We start from the raw sequence: 21,553 nt of genomic DNA on the forward strand, positions 1-21,553 counted from the left end.
CTGCCGGCTTCCGGCATCACCTGCTGCCGCAGGGTCCTAGTGCCCCCCCTCCACTAAGGCCAGGGCACTGCCCTTCCCCTTCCCTTCTGCCTTAGTTCTGAGCCTCTCCAATGCCGCGACCCTCTTCAATGACCCAAACCCCTCATCCCCAGCCCTCACCCCTGCACCCCCTCCTATCCCCAAACTCCATCCCAGAGCCTGCACCCCCCCACCCAAACTCCCTCCCAGAGCCTTAGGCAGGTGGGGGCGGAGTTTGGGGGGGCAGGTTCTGGGCACCACCAAAATTTCTACAAACCTGCCACCCCTGGAAGAGGCAGAGCAGGGGTGGAGTGGTGGTGCACCCAGTGCAGTGGGGGGGCTTTAACAGAAGTAAATCTAACTAAGTGTATGTTTTGTCCTTTGAGTGAGGTGCATTACTGTTGGTATCACTTAGCACTTTCCAGGAGGGAGGGGCGGAGGAGCAGGGAGCCGCACGCTCAGGGGAGGAGGTGGAGAAGAGACGGGGGCGGGGCCTCATGGAAGGGGTGGAGTGGGGGCAGAGCCAGGGGCAGCGAGGGGGGTGTGTGTCAGTGATGCGGCCCTCATGCCAATGCACTAGTCCTCATGTGGCCCTCGTGGTCATTTGAGTTTGAAACCCCGATCTACTCTGTCATTCCTATATATTTTGTACCCTGATATTACCATGCCCCATTGATTATCATCATTCTACCAAGTTTCTCTCATGCCTATTATATCAATATCCTTATTTAATACCAGGCACTTGAGTTCAACTATCTTATTACTGAGACTTCAAGCATCTGTATGCAAGCACTTATAAAAATTGTCAAAATTTACCTGTCTGCCTTCATGTGATGTAACTGAATGGGATTCTTGTTCATTTGATTGTTTCTCTTCAGTTCCTACCTGTACTTTATCAACTTCTATCCTCTCCTCTTTACTAGGATATAGAGAATCCCCATTAATAGATCTTCCCCTAAGGGATGTCGCTGTCTGAACCAAGTGCTCTTCCGCACCTGTTGGCTTTCCCAAGCCCTTAGTTTAAAACTCCTCTATGATTTTTTTAATTTTACATGCCAACAATCTGGTTCTGTTTTGGTTTAGGTGGAGCACATCCTTCCTATATAGGCTCCTCCTTTCCCAAAAGATTCCCCAGTTACTAATAAATCTAAACCCCTTCCCCCTACACCATCAGCTCATCCATGCATTGAGACCCTGCAGTTCAGCCTGTCCAACAGGCCCTGCATGTGGAACTGGAAGTATTTCAGAGAAGGATACTATGGAGCTCCTGGACTTTAATCTCTTACCTAGCAGCCTAAATTTGGCCTCTAGGACCTCTTTCCTACCTTTTCTTATGTCATTCCTACCTGCATGTACCACGACCACCGGCTCCTCTCCACACTGCACATAAAGTCTGTCTAGATGTCTTAAGAGATCTGCAAGAGATTTGCACCTGGCAGGCAATTCACCATGCGGTTCTCCCAGTCATCATAAACTCAACCATCTATATTTCTAATGACCAAATCCCCCATTATTATTACCTGTCTCTTCCTAATAACTAGAGTTCCCTACCCTGGAGGGGCATCCTCAGTGTGAGAGGATACCATGACATCATCTGGAATGAGGGTCCTAACTATGGGATTGTTTCCCTCCACTCCAGTTTGATGTTCTCCTTCCCAACACTTTCATCCTCCTCAACAGCACAGAGGCTGTTGAGGACAAACGCTTAAAGATTAAATTATCTTAAAATAAATCAGCAGTAAAACATCAAATAATCAAGAGCGAAATGCTTTCCTGATGCAGGTTAGCCTGCAGGGGATAAAATCCTCCTATAACTGTAGGATTCACCTCATGGAGTCACTGCTGTAGCATTCTCCTCTCATGGGGAGGGCTTTACAGTTATGCAGAGGCACAGACTAGAAACCTCATGGAGGGTGTGAGTCCTGGGACATCTGCACAAAGCCAGCCCCTCTGCACAACTACTTCACCTCTGTTAAGTCCTGGAAACAGGACTCATGTGCATGCCCTGCTTTGCTCTGTGACTTTTCCAACATGGCTCCCAGAGTATGGAAAATGCTGCTGCTCCAAGCACCTCTGGCTTCTGTAGCATTTATCGGTAAACAATTCTAGGGGTTCCCAAGAAACATGGAGTGCAAAATGCGAGTGTTTTAAGGAAGGGTTTGATTTATTACTCATTGGTGCTAAACACAGTCAATTGCTAAATTTTCAAAACCTAAAGCCATTTTAAAAATATAAACTCAGTAAATGCAGCTTCTTTTGATTTTTAGCAAAACAGTTTTGATGAAGGGTTTCTGCTCTTCTCTGCCAAGGCTGGCTCGACAGTCACAGGCAAAAAAAATTGCATTTGCATGAGTATAAGAACAGTATTTTATAAGAAGAGCCCCTACACTACTGACCGACCACAGTGACAGTACCAAGCACGTTGATTCAACCAGAAGGGGAGTTGTTAAGAAAAAATAATTGAACTTTGTTCCTTACTAAAATTGTTCCAATCCTGCAAGATACTGAGCACCCTCTATTGCCATTTAATTCAATGGGAATAGAAGAGGCAAGACACCTCGGAGAAGGTACCTACTATCCAGCAGGATCAGGCCCTTAACAGGGAAACACAAGTATCTGGTTGTGGTTATTCGAAAACAACCATGGTATGCAGCAAAAAAACCAACCACCACCCCAAAAAAACCAAAAAACCACCGTTCGGAACTAAGCCTAAAATAATTGATATTGCAAACAATAATCAACATTTAAAAAATCCCAGAGAACATGACTACAATTAAAAAGGAATTGCTTCAAATATACCTTCCAGTTGGCCAGTTTTTGAGACTCTATAATTTTTATAAATGCTCCCATGAGGATACCTGGAGGGAGAGAGCGAGAGAAAGAACATTCTTAATTCACTAATCATGAAACACATAACTCTTCAGGTTACTGTCACTGACTCTCTGTCGAGAGGATCTTAAATTGTTATTTGCAACTCCATAGACCTATTTTCTGCATATACTAAACAACATTATTAAAAGCAAAAGACAAGGCAAGATATAAATAAAGCAAAACATTTTCCCATTCCTAGAACAGCATATTAGAGGACTGTTTCTGTCTTACTAAAGTTTCTGTAGTACATTTCAAAATAAAACATGCTCATACTGCACCAAAGATTACCAGATAGGATATTTAAATGCTGTACACAAGTTTTGAGGGGGTTTTGTTCACAACTAATAAGGAAAATAGATTTTGGAGAACACTTTTGTAACTTTGCAATTTGTTTGTTTGTTTGTTTTTCATTTCTTTCATCAAGTGTGAACAGCAGGTTTATTTACTTAAAAAGGTTCATCTGTATGCAAATGAGAAACCCTATTTCTCTTCCTACTGAGTCAATTATTCAAATAGGGACTGATGGGTGAAATCCAACCTTGTATCAGCACTAGGTCTGCACAACACTGAAGGCCATTTAAACCATCAGAACAGGGCAGGAGTGGAAAATGAGAGTGCACAGACCCTCTGCAAAGAGATGGATTTCACCCTGATGTGAGCAAGAAGCAGCAAACTAGGCCCACTTCTGATCAGAGTGGGGAATCTGACAGAACCACTCCTCAAATGGGTGGACATACTGTAAAAGTCACCAGCAGGTATTAAATATATTGCCCATTTCACACGTGGTCATTTTATAGAATAATTACTAACCTAACCAAATATGTTAAAGGCTGAATTGCTAAAGCTCATGATGCTCTCCCACCGAATGCATCTCCAGAGAGATCTGAATGAAGACTTCAAACTAGGTTTTAGTGTGAGTCAGGGGCATAATTCATAGCCTGCCCCAAACGGATTACAGAAAGGGATGAGGCTTCATCTCGTTACTCAGACTCCGTTTTTGTGTTTCTCTGTTTGTTTACAGTGTGTGGGTGTAATAATCAAATGATAGCGCTTGGGAAAGGTGAAATACAGTGCATGAAAAGTACAAGATGACTAAGTAACTAAGAAGTTTTAAAGTATGTTTTCAAGGAAACTGATGTAATTTTTATTCTGTCACACTGTAGTTATCAAAAGAATTTCACAATAGCATCACATGGACCACTCCTGATGGATGCATCATACACATGATGTTCCATGAGGACTAAGCCTTCTTTCATACAAAAATATTTCAAGGGGCTTGTCCAAGCGGATACAAATAATTGCTCAGTGAGATGGTTTGAAAGGAGACCAAAAACAAAATGTTAATACAGGAACATCAAAGATCTGCTGTTCTTTGATGCAGGATGGAATCTGCCATGGTAATTCATAAGTCCCATTACCAATTTGTAGCCCTTCCACTCTGGGATGGGAGCTACGTTGGAAGCCAATGACTGGGAAATTGATTATTATTTGCTGAGCACCAACAGTAGGCTTGACTGTGTTAGAAACAGTACTGATGACAGAATATACCCCAGGGAAAATACATTCCAAATGAGAAAAACAGTATAACCCACATATATGAAGCAAAAATCAGCAGCAGAGACTTCAAGAAGTGTATTTTTCAAACGAACTTTCTATGTTTGATAGATTTTCATTGAGAAGCTCCCCGCGCTGGAATAAGTGTTTTAAGGGGGGTACTTTAGTGACAAGAAGGAAGTGACTTAGTGAATAATTATTGGGAGGGAATTACAGGTGTGGAGCAGAAGCAATCACAAAGGCATGAAGAGACGAGTGGAAGGTGGATACAAATGGAACATTCAGGAGGAAGAAGCGGTGGAAACTGGAAGAGGAAATGATTGTATAGATATGGCCCAGGGAAGGATTCTTTCTCCCTCTGCTGCTCTGTAATTACTTTAGATATTGCAACATATAATTTTGTAGTAACATTATTAATACCGGGAAGTGGATATGAAAGATGTTATATAACATTTATCATCAAACACTGAGGGTAAATATATGACTTTCAAATTGCTCCAGATAAGAGAGTTGAGCTATAGCCTGGGTTTACACACTAATCTGTCATTGACTGAGGGGTGGCTAACAGTCTAGGTCAATTCAATCTGCTCTCCACCACACCACCACTACACAGTTAGGTACACATGAGTAATGGAGCAAAGGAGCACTGAAGAAGGGGCACAGGCAACCTGGCATGTGTCCAAACCTTCAAGGTGCTTGCTGGGCACCCTTTACTCTTACTGATGTCAAGAGGGGTGGAGGATGCTCAGCATCCAACAGATGTTGTTCAGAACCTCATAGGAATTGAGGCCCTCTATCGATTTTAGCTTTCTACATCCACAGGTATCTAGTTGTGTGTTCAGGATGCATGAATAGATTTGCCCCATCTGGGAGAACTTCTTTTTCTGGGAAGATGGAAGAGCTGAATCACAAGCTGCACCACACAATAGTTGCATGGGCATTGGAAGGCCTTTCACCAAGCCTTTTGTTCCCTCTTAAAAAAAACATTATGCTCCCTGTTCTGATCAGGGCACCAGAAAAATCACTGTCTGTTGTACCAGTTCCTGAAATTTGTTCAGAGAACTTTCCACTTTAGCTTTGTTTGACTCTGGGAAATGGTAGCGACTTAGCTTATTACTTGAAACCTCTGCAGTCAACATATCTCCTGCATCTATTTTAATTACTGTCTTCATTCCCTGTTTATTTCTTACTCCTGACACCTCTGGGTAGCGATTTGTCAAAGAATGCAATCTGTTACATTCTAATCTAACACTTCAACTACCTCTCAAAGCTGTAGTCACACTAGCAATGATGATATAACATCTGTATGTTTGCTAATAACCTTTTTATAATGCTTGTGTATATTTCTTTGGTGGCTTATTCGCAAAGAATAGATATATCCTTTCTAGCTTTAGAACATAAGGATGGCCATACTGAGTCAGACCAAAGGTCCATCTAGCCCAGTATCCTGTCTTCTGACAGTGGCCAATGCCAGGTGCTTCAGAGGGAATGAACAGAACAGGTAATCATCAAGTGAGCCATCCTCCGTTGCCCATTCCTAGCTTCTGGCAAACAGAGGCTAGGGACACCATCCCTGCCCATCCTGGCTAACAGCCATTGATGGACCTATCCTCCATGAATTTATCTAGCTCTTTTTTGAACCCTGTTATAGTCTTTGCCTTCACAACATCCTCTGGCAAACAGTTCCACAGGTTGACTGTGCGTTGTGTGAAGAAATACTTCCTTTTATTTGTTTTATATGCAACTGCATTAAAATGGTAGAATCTTTATCAACATAATAAATATAAACTATAATCTTTAGTCTTCTGTAGTGTTGCAAAGTTCATTTATTACATGACTTTATTACAAACTGCTTTTAGGAATTCATCAAGTAGTTAAGACAATGTGATAAAAACAGTTAGTGCGTGCCTCTAAATCAGTTTTGCAAAACCTTCATGAAAATTTACCAGTTTAGGCACAAATTATTTATTACTAATCACGTTTACTATAGTAATGCCTAAAGAGGAACGTACTAAGGCCCCATTGTGCCATGCACTGCACAAACTTAGAGTAACAGACAGTCCCTACTTGGAGAACTACAATATAAATAAATCAAAATTTACCCATTTATCTTTTCCATGATGATAAATATATATGTATGTATATTTTACCTTGCCTGGGAAAAATAATCTCTTGCCCTGGGAAAGCAGAAGTTTGCAACTCTGCTCTAAATCTAACACTGAAGTTTGCATTTGTTTTATTTTTAAATAGATATTGCAGGTAACAGATATGATCAAATGGACTTGAATTACAACAGACATCAGGATTTCAAGATGTAAATACTTCGAGGGGACGTTGTGACAGACATGGCAATTTCCTGCAATATCATTGGAAGATCTTACTGTATTAAGTTTATGTATCACTGTATATAATTCCATAGGGGAGCATGACCACACCTACCCAAGATTTAAGAACAGTGCAGGGTGATAAGGCAAATGCACTCAGGCTGTAATGTCTCCAAAGATGTACTGCCACCTGGAGAGGCTCACATATTCTAGCTCAAACTGGGTTCTCCAGAGACCAATAGGCAGAGAAAGGACTTTTGGATAAATGGCCTGAATTTAAACTGACTCAGGGACTGCTTTCTGACCAAGCAAACATACAGGTCGGTCTGTCTAAGGAGGGATCCAATCCTTTCTAGGAAGGGTTGGAAGGACTTTGGCTTACTGAGGCCACATAAGACTGATGGGTGACCTCTGGTAAACATTTAGCATGTGAATAGGAATTTTTATTAGTTCTTATATGTTTTCTCGGTAATGCTTTCACCTTGCTTATAAAGAACTGTGTGGTAACTTGTAAGTATGGGCAATTACAGTTATTCATAGCCTCTGAGGAGATTGCAGATGCTGGTCTATCTAGGCAATCTGGCTTTCTGCAAATAACACAGTGTAGGCAGGGACCTGTGCAGCCTGGAAAAACCCAGTCAGGAGGGAGAGCGAGGCAAGTCTCTGACAAAGAGAAGGGATGGCTGAGAAGCCTAGAGTAGGTGCCCTTGCTGGACCACAGAGGGGGAGACACAGGGTGCAATTGCCCTGAACTGTGAGAGAGGACAGAACCAGCAGTTTGTCTCAGCTATTACAGGAGATACCCAAAATGTGTGCAGCGTATCTTGGTGAAACTCGCTTCAAGCAGAGGATCAGCACAGGGCTTATGCAGCACTTACAGCCTGCTTATACACAAAAATTAATAGAAGGCAATGAGGAAAGAAGGATGAACAGGAGGGGTGACAACCTCTAATGTCCCAATATCCCCCAGCGGTAGATGGGAGTTTCCCCTAATACCATAAGCCTACTGAACAATAAGAAGTTCATAAGGCAGCAGCAGAGTGTGAGTGGAAAAGAGGAGTAAAGGGAAGAAGCATTGGCGGGGGGTAATGGAGGCTGTGGTAGGCTGACTCCCCCAAATCTTGGCTAATGCTTCCCGCTGCAGACCCAGGGCTGGGCCACGGCAGGGCTCAGAGCTTCTCTGGGTGGCCCAGGCTCAGGGGTCCTTTGGACTGCTCCAGGCACTGGCAGTCTGGTCGGGGTACAGGGCAGCATTGGTGGGTCACCCGGTGAGAGCAAGGAGGAGGGGGGAAATGGAAGGAGCCTTCCCAAATGGGGGGGTGCACACACCGCCCATGGGAGGAAGCACAAGCTATACCAAGCTTATGACTTTTTAATGGGTACAAGCTAGTTCTAGCTACATAACATGCAAGACACCACTATGATTACCATAAAAAAGGAAGGACAGCTGTCCACATAGAATTCATCAGTATATTAGTTTGGAGGGATGCAGAATGAAAAAAACCTCCTGTGCTGGTTTTGGATAATGGAGGAAACCCACCTCGTTTTGTAGCAGACACTAAAACTGCTCTTCCTTAGAGGTTAGTTTAATGGCTGCACTTTTATCAGAGCAGATTTCTTACTATGTTATTGCTCAACGCTTTCGTCAAAGTGCAAGCTGGAAAGTTAATAGTCTCAAAGGCCAAAAGTCCTTCCTTTGATAACTTTATATCCAGCTCCTTGTTGAAAATAATCTTTGGCTTGAGAAATGAGCTACTGTTCAATGATAAACAAAGGGCCTGATTCTGATCTCCCATCGCTGTTGCACCAATGTAACTCCATTCACTTCAATGGAGCTACTTGGGACTTACATCTGAGTAAGGGAGATCAGAATCTGGTCCAGTGAATGCACTCATCTCCTGCCCCTCATAAGAGAAGTGTAGCTAGAAATTGCTAAAAGCAAAAGGAACAAACAATTAAGAAGATGATCATTGGCAGAAAAGCGATTATAAAAATAACTGTTCTGCTGTGCTATTAATTCTCCCTCAGTGACTGCCACAGCACATTTGCTTATATCTAACTTCTGGCACACAGGCAGAACTGGATACTTGAATATGTAGTTGAGCTCTTTCAGCTGCACAGATCATCACCAGTAATGAGGATTCTTTATTATGGCAATTAGCTGGCAATTTTGTTAATGAAGCAGAAGCTGTATCTCCTCTACAGAGCTGACAAGAGCAAAAATGTGATTCTGTTGGTAAACTAAACAGGTAAGACTCAAAAGATCAAGGCCAAACACAGCCCTGATGTAAGTGGCCACAACCCCTATTTACTTCAGTGCAACTGAACCTGCTTACACCAGGTCTAGATTTGGAAAGACAGCAGCTATGTAATAGTTCACATTCAAAACAGCATTGAATGTATTATCCTTGTGACAAAGTGGGAACTATTCTTAATGGTTTGCATAAATACTGTGTGTGTCTCTGTTTCTCCTATGTGCTGCATGTTTAACGAGGTGAGGGGAGAGGGTGTTTTTTGTTGCAGAGGATCAGGTGTGACCTCGCCTAGCAGTTGGGACCCCAAACAACGGCCTGGAGATTGGGCACCCTAGCAACTGCTGACTGAGAGGCCCACCCCATCTTGGAAGTCAGCCAATTCTGGTCAGTGGGAGGACAAAGGGCTGAGGAGAGTGGACCCCAGTGACCTGATTTCAGTCAGTGGGGGAACAAAGGATGGAAGGAAGAGGCCCAGGTAACCTGTTTGCCTGGAACCACAGACAAAGGATGGAGAAGGAAGGCAACATAGGATGATCAGCTTGAAGGACTGGGGACGTAGAGCAGCCTGAGCCCACTGGAACTAAGACAGAACCAGCTGGACTATGCTGAGACGTGCCAGGCTCAAGGGCCCTGAGAACTTCCTGTGCTGGGTTCAGACATTCAATAAACCCTTCTGTTTTACGCTGGCTGAGAGTCACTGCAGTCTAGAGATCGGGGTTGCATTGTGCCCTCTGGGTGTGGAGGCCCCAGGGGTCCAGAAAGTGAGTGGACTTCCTGAGGAGGCCCACAGTGAGAGACAGGGATGCTGAAGGCTCAGAGAGGTGCAGTTCTGGAAGGAGGTGGAGCCCAGAGCTTAACCACAAGAGTGAGTGTGACCCATAAGAAAGGCTGTCACATTCATGGGGGTTCCTCCCAGGGATCATAGGGAGCCAAGAGAGCATGGGGCCTGTGAGCCCATGACAATCATAGAGTATCAGGGTTGGAAGGGACCTCAGGAGGTCATCTAGTCCAACCCCCTGCTCAAAGCAGGACCCATCCCCAGACAGATTTTTGCCCTAGATCCCTAAATGGCCCCCTCAAGGATTGAACTCACAACCCTGGCGTTTAGCAGGCCAATGCTCAAGCCACTGAGCTATCCCTCCCCCACAATCTTATACTCCATCCAATTTGGAAACATCTTTAGATGCCTTTGCTGTGACCACCACTACCTATTACAAACCCTGAGCTGCAGTAGCAGCCTTACTTAGTTAGAGATCTTAGAAAGTTTCACTGCAGTCTCTATTGGGGTTGTGCTATGAGCAGGAGTACAGACCACAGTGGCCTAGCCACAGTCCTCCACTGCTGCTGTGAATGCTCTGCAGAAGGGAGAGAGAGAGCCTCTGCTGTTCCTGCGCAGTGTTCCCCAGAAGGAGTAGTAAAGCAACACTGACTTAGTTTCTCATATCAGTAAAACTCTGTTGTTTGTGAAGCCCTAGGGGCGGAATCTTCAAATAAGCCAAGAGTCAGAGGCCAAAACCGAACCGGCAGGAGCCATCAGTGAATAGTTACATTTCAGGATGGAGATTGCATCTGAGTTTACCTAAATCACAGTGATAGCTGACTGGATTAGGAGCCAAACGAAACGCCTACCCTTTCATCAGAAGTTGTGTGCGCGGTGCGGGAAAGAGGGATGGTGATATCCTCTTCTGTCCCTCCAACAGACTAACACTACACTGAAGCTCTGATATGGAAAGCACAAAGGAGATATTTTGGCAGTCTCCCTTTCTAACAATGACTTCTATTAATATATTTGCCCTAATGATAAAGTCACTCAGTTTCTGAGGGAACACTGCACATGCTGGGCCAAATTCTACTGTCCGTAACTCCAACTGACTTGAGTAAAGTAACTGAAAGCAGAATTTGGCCCAGAATGTATGTGCCTCTTCAAGTAGCACAGATAATGTAAAACATTCAGGAAATAGTTATTAGGCAAATTTACTTATTAACAAGCACCGAATATCAACAATTTAATCTCATTCCATAATTTCACAATGAAGCATTATTAAGCCTCATGTTGATGCTTGATGCAAAAGGAAAATTACCCTAAGGGGTCATAGTCAATGTTTGATGTATCCCTGTTTCCTGTCAGCTGCTTTTCTAACCCCATCATATATCATATTTTCTTTTGGTTTTACTGCAGTCGAAGCAAAATACCACATTCCCACTAAAGTGTGTGTACATCATTGCTCTAAACCACCTCACCAAGTAATGGAAAAAGAAACAGATTTTCTGAAATATGTAAGGCATTTTACAGAACATGAAAAGATACTACCCTACCCTAAAGATCTTACAGTCTAAATTAGATAAACACAGATAATCTGCCTCTTGCTGGAATAAATCTAGATACAGCAGGAAATGCTTGGTCTTCTAGAACAGTGTCTTTCGATCATTTTGATACTAGGGACTGGCTTGCTGCCTTCCTAAACTATGTCAGGAAGATCTCAGAGACCGGCACCAGTCATTGAGAAACCCTGCCCTAGGGCAGAGGTTCTCAACCTTTTTCTTTCTGAGCCCCCCTCCCCCCCGCCAACATATAAAAATTTCATGGTCCACCTGTGCCACAACAACTGTTTTTCTGAATACCCAGTAAATTAAAAGCCAGGGCCAGCATTAAGGGTTAGCAAGCAGGGCAATTCCCCAGGGCCCAGGACCACAGGGGGCCCTGCAAAGCTAAGTTGCTCAGGCTTCAGCTTTTAACTCTGGGTGGCAGGATTTGGGCTTTGGCTTTCTGCCCTGGGCCCCAGGGAGTCTAATGCCAGCCCTGCTCTTGGGTTTATTTTGGTGGACCCCCCTGAAACCTGCTTGCACAACCTCAAGGGGCCCCGGATCCCTCTTTGAGAACCGCTGTTCCAGAAATCTATCTAGGTCAGACTTGATGATCACAGTGATCCCTTCTGGCCTTGGAGTCTATGAACTGTTTGCTTCTCAATTTGAGACTAATCTGTGCCCAAATATGTTTTTTCAGATGAGTGTCCCTTTAAGCTAAAGGATTTCCTAATATAGATCTTGCTGTGGGCAATGTAATGTGCCATGAATCAAGTACTGTGAACTAAAAAGCAACTGCAATACGTCTTATGCTTGGGGAGGAGAGAATCTGATTTCCTTTCCACTTAGAAAGGACTTTGAATTCAGATCCTTTTGGCGCAACACCCAGAAGGTTGCAACATTCTTATTTCTGTGAAAGCCCTAAGGTTTTGCAAGCACCGGAGGGCTTTGTTTCCTCCAGCACAGTAATCTGATGGAGAGAACTTTGAGAATTTGTATGAAAACACAGTTAACCTACCAGAAAATGCAGCAGGCAGAAGTCCAGGAGAAAGATGAGAACTACTTGCTCAGTAGGTATGACACTACTACACTCCTAGGCCTAGTCTACACTGGGGGGATGGGGGGAGATTGATCTAAGTTACGCAACTTCAGCCACATGAATAACATAGCTGAAGTCGACACACTTAGATCGACTTACAGTGGTGTCTTCACCGCGGTGAGTCGACTGCTGCCGCTCCCCCGTTGACTCTGCCTGCGCCTCTCGCCGAGCTGGAGTACAGGAGGCGACGGGAGAGCGCTCGGGGGTCAATTTATCGTGTCTACACTAGACGCGATAAATCAATCCTTGCTGGATCGATCGCTGCCCGCCGATCCGGCTGGTAGTGAAGACATACCCTTAGTTTAGTATTATAGCTAAGCATCTTTTCCTTTGTGGTGTATTTTTAGACTGACAGTGTGAGTGCCACTAGTGACTGAAGTAAAAATATCACCACTGCACAAAGATTATGGTAAGCAGTTACAGAGACAGCTGAAAAGCTGCTGCCTGAGGTGACTTATGAAGTAAAATACTCTATTTCAGTGATAGGGATCTCTAGACAATATAATATCTACTTGAGTCCTGATTCTCTTCTCATTTACAGATTTGTAAATCAGGAGTAACTGCACAGAAATCAGTAGTTATACCAATGTATAACCACTGTGAGAGCAGAATCAGGCTCGTGAACTTTTCAGACTTACTAAGAAGTGGCGAAGAGCTAGATCTGAATTAAGGGTGGCATTCTCTTGCCTCAAGTCATAGAAAGAGCCCATGTGTACAATAGGGACAGTTCAGTATCTAGTAATCCAGGCAAGTTTTCAGGCTACTAGTGAAATTTATATTCTCAGAGTAGGTTAAATCACATGTACCACACATAAATTTCTTCTGCAATTAAAATAAACTGACCTCATAAATGGAGATAAGATTCATGGTAGCAGGTGCTACCATTGTATCTTACCCCAGGCTAATGAGGATGCATGAGCGAGAGGAAGTTGGTTAAGTATTCCCCTCCTCCTAGATGCATCCCAGTTTTGCAAAGAATTACACCTCACTCAGGTCCACCTTTGAAGTCAATGGGATTTAAGCACATATTGAAGTGCTTTCCTGTCCAGGGATGGACTTATGCACATCCTTAAGTTCTCTCCTGAATCAGGGTCTCAAAATCTAGACAGCAAGATAAAGCACTCTGTAAGGAAATATGGCATACTAGCAACATCCTGTCATTTGACCTTACTGGCCAGTTTATCTTTTTAATCTTGGCTTGTTCACTGAGCCTTGTGATTTCCTGCCCTCTTCCAATTTTAACTTCTGAAAGGCAGAGTAGCAATCTTCATGTTTCCAATCAGCTGACTGTGATAAGTCAGGTAGGAATAATAAAAAAGGAAAATGGAACCATCACCCAGCACTAGCGTTAAAATTACAGAATCCCAGGGCCACATTTTCAGAAGCGCTCAGTGTCCAGCAATTTCATTTGAGCTCTGAGGGCAGTGCTCAGCCCTTTTGAAAATCTGACCTGAAGATTCTATAATGTTAGCACTAGCACTGGGTGATGATTCCTTTTTCTTTTTGATTACTGGCTGATTTATCACATTCATCAGCTGATGAAGAACAATGGGAGCTGCTGGGTGCTGAGCACTTTTGAAAATCTAGTCACTTCATTTAGATGCCTAAATAGGAACAGGGTTCTTTTGAAAATCTGGCTCTCAGATGTTAAGAATGACAAATGACAAGGTGGGTCCAACACAGCTACAACACTGCAAAGCATATTAGGTCATTCTGTCCATTTCCCAACTGGTGTAGGATTGTTCCCTGAAGTAACACATTTTGCTTTGTCCAGTCTAGTTTTCAAATCATTTCGAAGATGGGGCTTCCACTTCCTCCTACGGGAAACTATTCCAAAGTAATGGATCTCACTATCAGAAAGATTCTCATGATATTTAGCATTCCAGTTTCCTTTTATTAATTTAATGCCAGTTATACCCTCTTTACCATGCGAGATATTTAGTCTCCCAACTTAGTGCTTGCACCTTCAGATATTTAGAGCGTTATCATGATTCCCCACTAAACACATCAAGCAAGTGCCCCAGTCCTGCAAAGTGGTCCATGTAAATGTGCTCTCATGGAGTCCAATTGATTTCAATAGGATTCCACACAGCCATAAGGGTCTGCTCACATGTATCACTTTGCAGGGTCATAACACATGCTTAGCTCTTTAACTCTTTCATAAATTAGTCCCTCCATCCCTAGAATTCCTGTAGCTCTTCTCTGAACTATGTCCAGTGTGCCTACATCTTTCTAGTAATAGTCAGCGCAGAAGTGAACACAGTAAGTAGTTCAGGCATTGTCACACCAGTTAAAGAGGGCACCAAAGTATGTAAACCCTATTTTTATCCAAAAATATTATAACATAAATCAAGTTTTCTTCAAAAATATTAAAAGTGTGGTCACAGAAATACTCACCTAAAGAAACAACAGCCACACTCTCTGGCAAGAAATGTAGTCTGTATTTTATCAGTAAATGCACCAATATGATGCAGATAGCTGTGGGGAAGAAGTAAAACAGTATTAAAATACGTAACTGGTAGGACAGAAAAAGACATTCTTCTAAACAATGTTCCATGAATACAAACTGTGAAACTTTCCTAGTAAAAAATAAATCTGAAAGTAATCAGATTATAAACTGTTGTTCAAATATTTCAATGATTCCTAGAAATGGGTTAAAATAATTAAAAGATGAATTAGTCAGAGGGGAAGGGGAATGTATACACACACACACTCACACACACATATATATATATATATAAAAACACACACACACACACACAAATTAACAGGGGATGGATCAAATTATGGACCTGTCAATCCCAAGAGTGTGTCTTTAAACTCTGTTTGATATTTGATAAAGCTAATTGTGACAAAGCAGAAAAGGAATTACTAAGGCTATCTTCATTCCCTTACCTCACTGTGCCAAATAATCATTTGGGGGTCTTTTGCTAATTCAGTTTCCAGCCTCCACAAGGCTCCTGCAACTAGACTGCAACAAAACCTGTTTCTGACTCAAGAACTAAAAAGCTTCTCTGAACTGCTCTTACTAATGGTAAGCTTTAGCAACTCCCCCTAGCTACCACTGAACTGTCTTTGTTCAAGGGGGCAATCTGATGTGCTTCTGATCTAGAGTTGATTGTGGCTTTCAAGCAGATCACTTATTTTATATGCTATTCCTTTGGAATATGGCCTCACTGAAAATAATGATTTTCAAGTACCTACAGCATGAGTGAACTTGTCCCTTATTGTCCTTTGTCCCACGGAAAAGGACTTTCCCTCTATACTGTTCAGAAATGGAAGTCATGCCACTGTGTTCAGAATTCTGCACATTGTTATACTCATATTGGTAGGCACCTCACACACAGCGTGCTTTGCATTTAGTAAATTTACAAGTAACAGGCCTGGTAGACTAGAGAACTGAGCAGAGACTCCTGATATATACAGTAATACTAGCTGTACTGTTGACAAGTGTTGGCCCTGGGCAAATCACTTACCTTCTGCATCTCGGTTTTCATATCTATAAAATGGGGATAATATCTACCTCACGAGGGAATTTGGACGATTAATTAATGTTTATATAGCACTTTGTGAATGTACAGCTCTTACTACTGCCTTATTAATAATACAATTTCTGTTTAGCAGATCCAAATGCCAGCACCTTCCTACTTCTATTCTATTTCTTTGAACAAAAAAGAAATACTGTGGTGCAACTGTAGGCTCAGATAATGGACTCCTACCAGTACAGATATTACAATGAGTGGCAGGTTGGTTGCCCATCTAATTCCATAGCTATTTGATACCTATTCTCTTGGCAATAGTTTGTCCAGTTGGTAATTGACTATTTAATCTGCTCTGCCCACACCCTCTTCTATGGGCATGACATGAAGCAGTCAAGAGATTGACAAGAAAATGCTTCAAATGGTTTCGTGGAGGGTTTGAGTGTCACACAAGGAAGGCAAAGAAGATTAAGGGCCCGTAACACAGGTCAGGGGAGCTTGCGGGCCACGTTTATCTACTAGGATGCTGTATAAAATGGAAAGAAGTGTTACAAAGATAGGCCCTTTTGGCCAAACAAGGTACTGAAGTTAAACTGGGGTTTGTCTTAATAGATAAGCAGACTGCAGAAACCTGGGGCCAGAGACTAAGCAGTGTCACTTCTGGCCTGCTGAATTTTGGGCTTAGATGGGAACCTATCCAGCCCTAAAGTAAAGCAGCTCCTTCGGCTACTCTAATTTAGGGCAGCTTCCCATAGCTGTCTAGGGGCTACTTTACAATCCAAAACAGTCAAAGCCCAGAGCACTCTGGCCACACCCTCCTTCATCCCCACCACACTCTCTGTCAGATGCTATGAATGGGGCAGCACAGAGCTCTTATACTGGCTATCCACTGCTCTAGAAACTCGCCTTTGCTGGGGGGAGGGGGAAAAGAGGGAGGAAAGGGAAATTCAGCCGCGTCCAAGATCCATTATGCTGCTGGAGTGGTGTAACGGGGCTGGAATGTAGCCAAGAATTGTGGCCCTACTCTTTAGCCCTAGGAAAAGATGCAGAAACTTTACCATGAATAAGCCTTTTAAATTCCAATTGACACACACACTCAGAATTTTTCTTTTAAACTTCATGTTTTTTCTGATCTATTGCATTTTGTTTTGATTTTTCTTTAATACCTACTCAAATATCACTTTGGTATTGGTCACAGGGAGAACATCAGAGGGAGATGTGCATATATCTAAAGGACTGGGTTTTCTCTTTGTTGCATTTAATAAAATATACTTCAAAGAGGGTGACACAGGTAGGATTTTATCCAAGTGGACTTATAAAATTTGCTGTTATGACAAATACACACATGCTTTCCTACTGAGTTTGCCAGATTGTGACACAAACCACATATCAACACTGCAAACAGTGATCATCTAGAACAGGGGTCGGCAACCTCTGGCACACGGCTCGCTAGGGTAAGGCCAATAGGGGTGGCGGGAAGCGGCGCGGGCGAGGGATGTGCTGGCCGCGGCTTCCTGCCGCCCCTATTGGCCTGGGACGGCGAACCGCGGCCAGTGGGGGCCGCGATCAGCCGAACCTGCCGCGTCAGCAGGTAAATAAACTAGCCCGGCCCGCCAGGGTGCTTACCCTAGCGAGCCGCTTGCCAGAGGTTGCCGACCCCTGATCTAGAAGATATTGAAGAACCAAGCAAGTAATATTACATACTTCTTCAGAAAGGATCTCTTATTGTGGTTTGTTTATAGGTCCCCCACTTTGCTTGTATTTCATACAGCAAGAGGTAGGACAAAACCCTTAAACACGCTACTGAAATTGTGTTGTTACAGTTTTGACTACCGTATAGTTTACACTAGATCGGGGCAGGCAAACTTTTTGGCCTGAGGGCCGCATCAGGTTTCATAAATTGTATGGAGGGCCGGTTAGGGTAGGGGGTCGTGGCCCGGCCCTCACCTCCTATGTGCCATCCCCCCCCCCCGGGACTCCTGCCCCATCCAACCCGCCCTGTTCCCTGACGGCCCCTCTGGAACCCCTGTCCCATCCACACACCACCACTCCCTGTCCCGACTGCCCCCGGACCCCCGCCGCCTCATCCAATCCCTCCTCTCATTCCTGACCGCCCCCCGCCCCCTCTGGAACCCCTGCCCCATCCAACCACCCCTTCTCCCTGTCCCCTGACTCTCCCCGGAACCCCTGCCCCTGACTGCCCCCCACTGCCCCATCCACCCCCCTCCTTCCTGACTGCCCCCCGGGACCCCTGCCCCCATTCAACCCCATTTCCCCCCTGACCACCATCCACACCCCGGCCCCCTGACCACCACCCCAAACTCCCCTGCCCCCTTACCGCACTGCCTGGAGCACCAGTGGCTGGCGGCGCTACAGCCGCACTGCCCGGCTGGAGCCGGGCCACTCTGCCGCCGCCGCCACCACAACGCTGCACAGAGCACCGGGTCAGGCCGGGCTCTGCAGCTGCGCTGCCCCAGGAGCTCACAGCCCCGCCCCCCAGACCATTGCGCTGGCAGCGGAGCGAGAGAGCCGAGGCTGTGGGGGAGTGGGGACAGCAGGGGAAGGGCCGGGTGAGCCTCCCGGGCCAGGTGCTCGGGGGCTGAACAGGACTGTCCCGCGGGCCGGATGTGGCCCGCGGGCTGTAGTTTGCCCACCCCTGCACTAGATAGATATCAATTAACACTGTTTATCAAAAAGTTGTATAATGTAAACAGACAGACTTACTGATGGCCCAGATTTTCAGAAAAATTGAGTGTGCAACTGTATGTGCAAAATATCTGTGCAATTATCACAAATTAGTGTTCAAATTGGGTAAGTGTACATGCCTATGGAAAACTGTGGCAATTTTCACTATAGTTACCTAATTTATGTATAATTACGGTAACTGCGCATGCAAATTCTATACAGGTTCTTACACCGCACTCTTCACCATCGCTGAGCGCCTTCCAGCAGTGCTTTAAGCGACGTGACTAAAGTCTCTCATGTGTTCGCTCATCCTCTCAAGGGAAAAACTGTGCATAGTGCAGTATTTTGTTTTGGTAGGACACACACACACACACTGCTCTGTGTTTATATTAAAGACAAGGGCAAAGAAACATGCCTTGCACTTGGAGCAGAAGGTGGTGAGGTCTGTGAGGGTCCTTAGTTCCCTCAGGAGTTTATTCCACAGTCACTCAGTTCCACAAGCTCACCTTTTTGAACACGTAATTGCATATCCAACTTTTCTAAAAACCTGGGTCGATATGACAAACTTTCATGGCTAGGGGTTTGTAGGAGAAATACAGCACCATACTAAAAAAGTATCCCCAGGACTCATGCATCTTACAAATGTTTCAGACATAATACAAACTCAACAGTGAACAATAAGAGATTTTTCAGTTCAGCATTCACCTAATACAAGGAGACTAAAGAATATAGTCATGCCACTAGATTGCTCCTCTTGCTGAGCTTGGACTCCAGTCTGCACTGGAAGGATAGGTTTGGCAGGTGTAGGAACCACCAGTTTAGTAGTAACGGACAGCGTGGTGCGGAGGGTGACATTGAGGACTTCATGGGTAGCATTTGAGAACCTGTCAGGGCAAAACAGAACATGATTAGACTTAGCAAAAGCTGGACATTGTGGGGGAGGTCGGTCAGGGGGAAGCACAAAACTACTGAAAGATTAAAAACAAAACTCATCAACAAGTTATCTTGGCAACAGAATTAATGATAATCATGTGCAGCTGCCTTAAAGAAGTGGTCCCCAATAATGGGCCCACGTGCAAGTACTAGGATTTCAGGCTCGTGGAATAATTTATTGCTGAATTCTTTCACTCACTGTGTGCAAAGAATACTTTGTATTGGAGCTGGGATTTAGCACACAGATGAATGGAAGGTGTGCAGTGTGGACAGGGACTTATTTTGTTTAGTTTGTCCAGTGCAACAAATCTACTGTAATCTCCATGGAGGTGCCATGGTATTGCATTTGCACACTACTGTACCAGGCAAAGTGGCAATATTTTGAGGGACCCTTCCCCTATACATTAAATACTGCATCAGGACATTTGATGACCATTCTTTGCCTTGTTACCATGTTAAAACTGAGATGCGCCTATGATTCACTTAATGGTACTTAAGCCTTCCCACCTTTAAAGATAAACCACTCTGCTACACCCCAGTGCACCAGTACTGCCTGGCCATCATTTGACTGTGCATGTCCTATCCATGGGGCTTGCATCATGCCAAACCTCAACTGTAAGACAAACATACCTGCCAGGGCAGGCTGGCTCACTCACAACCCAAGGGAAGGGGCAAGCCCCATCCTGCTCAGATGAGCCTCACAGAGTTGCCTCTTGGTTAATTTGCGCATCAGTGCATGTGTGCTGGGGAGGGGCTTGTTATGCCTGTACAAATGTGGCAGCGGGACCAGACAGCCCCGTTTCATAGAATACCAGGGTTGGAAGGTACCTCAGGCCGTCATCTAGTCCAACCCCCTGCTCAAAGCAGGGCCCATCCCCAGACAGATTTCTGCCCCAGATCCCTAAATGGCCGCCTCAAGAATTGAACTCACAACGCTGGGTTTAACAGGCCAATGCTCAAACCACTGAGCTATCCCTCCCCCCAGAGGGGCTCGCAGTGGTTGCACTGGGCAGACCCATTTCACGGGGGAGAGGGCCTTGCGATTCCTGTGGCCGGGCCGGTGGCCCCGTTTCACAAGGGGCCCAGTAGCGATGTCAGGGCCCCTTGGGCGGGGGGAGGGGGGCACACAGCAGTTATACACTCACTGGATAAGCCAGGGCAATGGAGCTACGGGGGTGGCTACCACTGCCCCTCCCCCACAGCGAGAGCCCCTGGCCTGGGGCTGGGCCTGAAATGAGGGGCTCGGCCTCCCGCCCCCGTATTCCCGCCCCGCTGGGGAGAGGGCCTGGTCCCCCCGTCCTGCAAACTCTCCCCTCGTCCCACAGCGCCCTACAGAGAATCAACTCACTCCACTTCCGCCATCGTGCCGCTCGCTCCGCCCCGGCCCCGCCCCTTCTTCCTGAGTCCTCCACAGCGCTTAGGGTCGGGAGCGGCTGCGCAGTGCGCCTCCTGCTTCCGGGTTCTGCCAGCGGCGGCGCTCTAGGCAACTCTATGGTGAGAGAAGGGGCGGGACGAGGAGGGTGAGGTTTAACCGTGACGGAAAAGGTACAGGCACAGCTCACGTGACCCCAGGGGGGGGGGTGGTGTCACGTGACGAGTGGGACCTGTCCGTCCCGTAATACGAGAGCCACCGCCCTCCCCCGGGAGCGCCTTGTGGGGAGGAATGTAGAGAGCAGCCACCGCGTCATGCCAGTGTGCTGTGGCCTCACGCGGTTGCCATGGCATCGTGCTGGGTCATCGCGTCGCTGGTGTCGCCAGCCCCCAAATCTGAAATTGCCCCCCCCCGCACCCCCGGGAATCCCGAGCTTTCCTAACAGCCGCCGCGGTTACTATTATTCCCGTCCAGTGAGTGACACGTCAGTACAGCCACGCCACGGTCCCAAGCGACGCGCTGACCACAGCCGCCAACTGTAGGGGGAGGGGGACGGACTTAACTCTTCTCAATGGCAGTCGAGCTCGTGGTGTAATCACGTGGCTCCAGGAGCTGGGGTTGTAAGAAAACACTCAATATCTTCAGCCTCACCCTACCCT

General features: G+C 45.3%; 1 protein-coding gene across 1 annotated transcript in view; it reads right to left on the reverse strand.

Annotated features, from left to right (window-relative positions):
* SLC9A8 (solute carrier family 9 member A8) overlaps nt 1-20,975 on the reverse strand; it is a 45,115-nt gene extending 24,140 nt beyond the window's left edge. The window contains exons 1-4 of the mRNA XM_024207299.2: nt 20,871-20,975; nt 19,295-19,473; nt 14,823-14,903; nt 2,818-2,876 (exon numbers count right to left, since the gene is read on the reverse strand). Coding sequence (XP_024063067.1) covers nt 2,818-2,876; nt 14,823-14,903; nt 19,295-19,473; nt 20,871-20,884 — 333 coding nt within the window. The 5' untranslated portion in view covers nt 20,885-20,975. The remainder of the gene's footprint in view (nt 1-2,817; nt 2,877-14,822; nt 14,904-19,294; nt 19,474-20,870) is intronic.
* Between the last annotated feature and the right edge of the window lie 578 nt (nt 20,976-21,553).

Source organism: Terrapene carolina, unplaced genomic scaffold (assembly GCF_002925995.2).
Source record: "Terrapene carolina triunguis isolate 2854851 unplaced genomic scaffold, T_m_triunguis-2.0 Scaffold130, whole genome shotgun sequence".
Classification (NCBI taxonomy): Eukaryota; Metazoa; Chordata; order Testudines; family Emydidae; genus Terrapene; species Terrapene triunguis.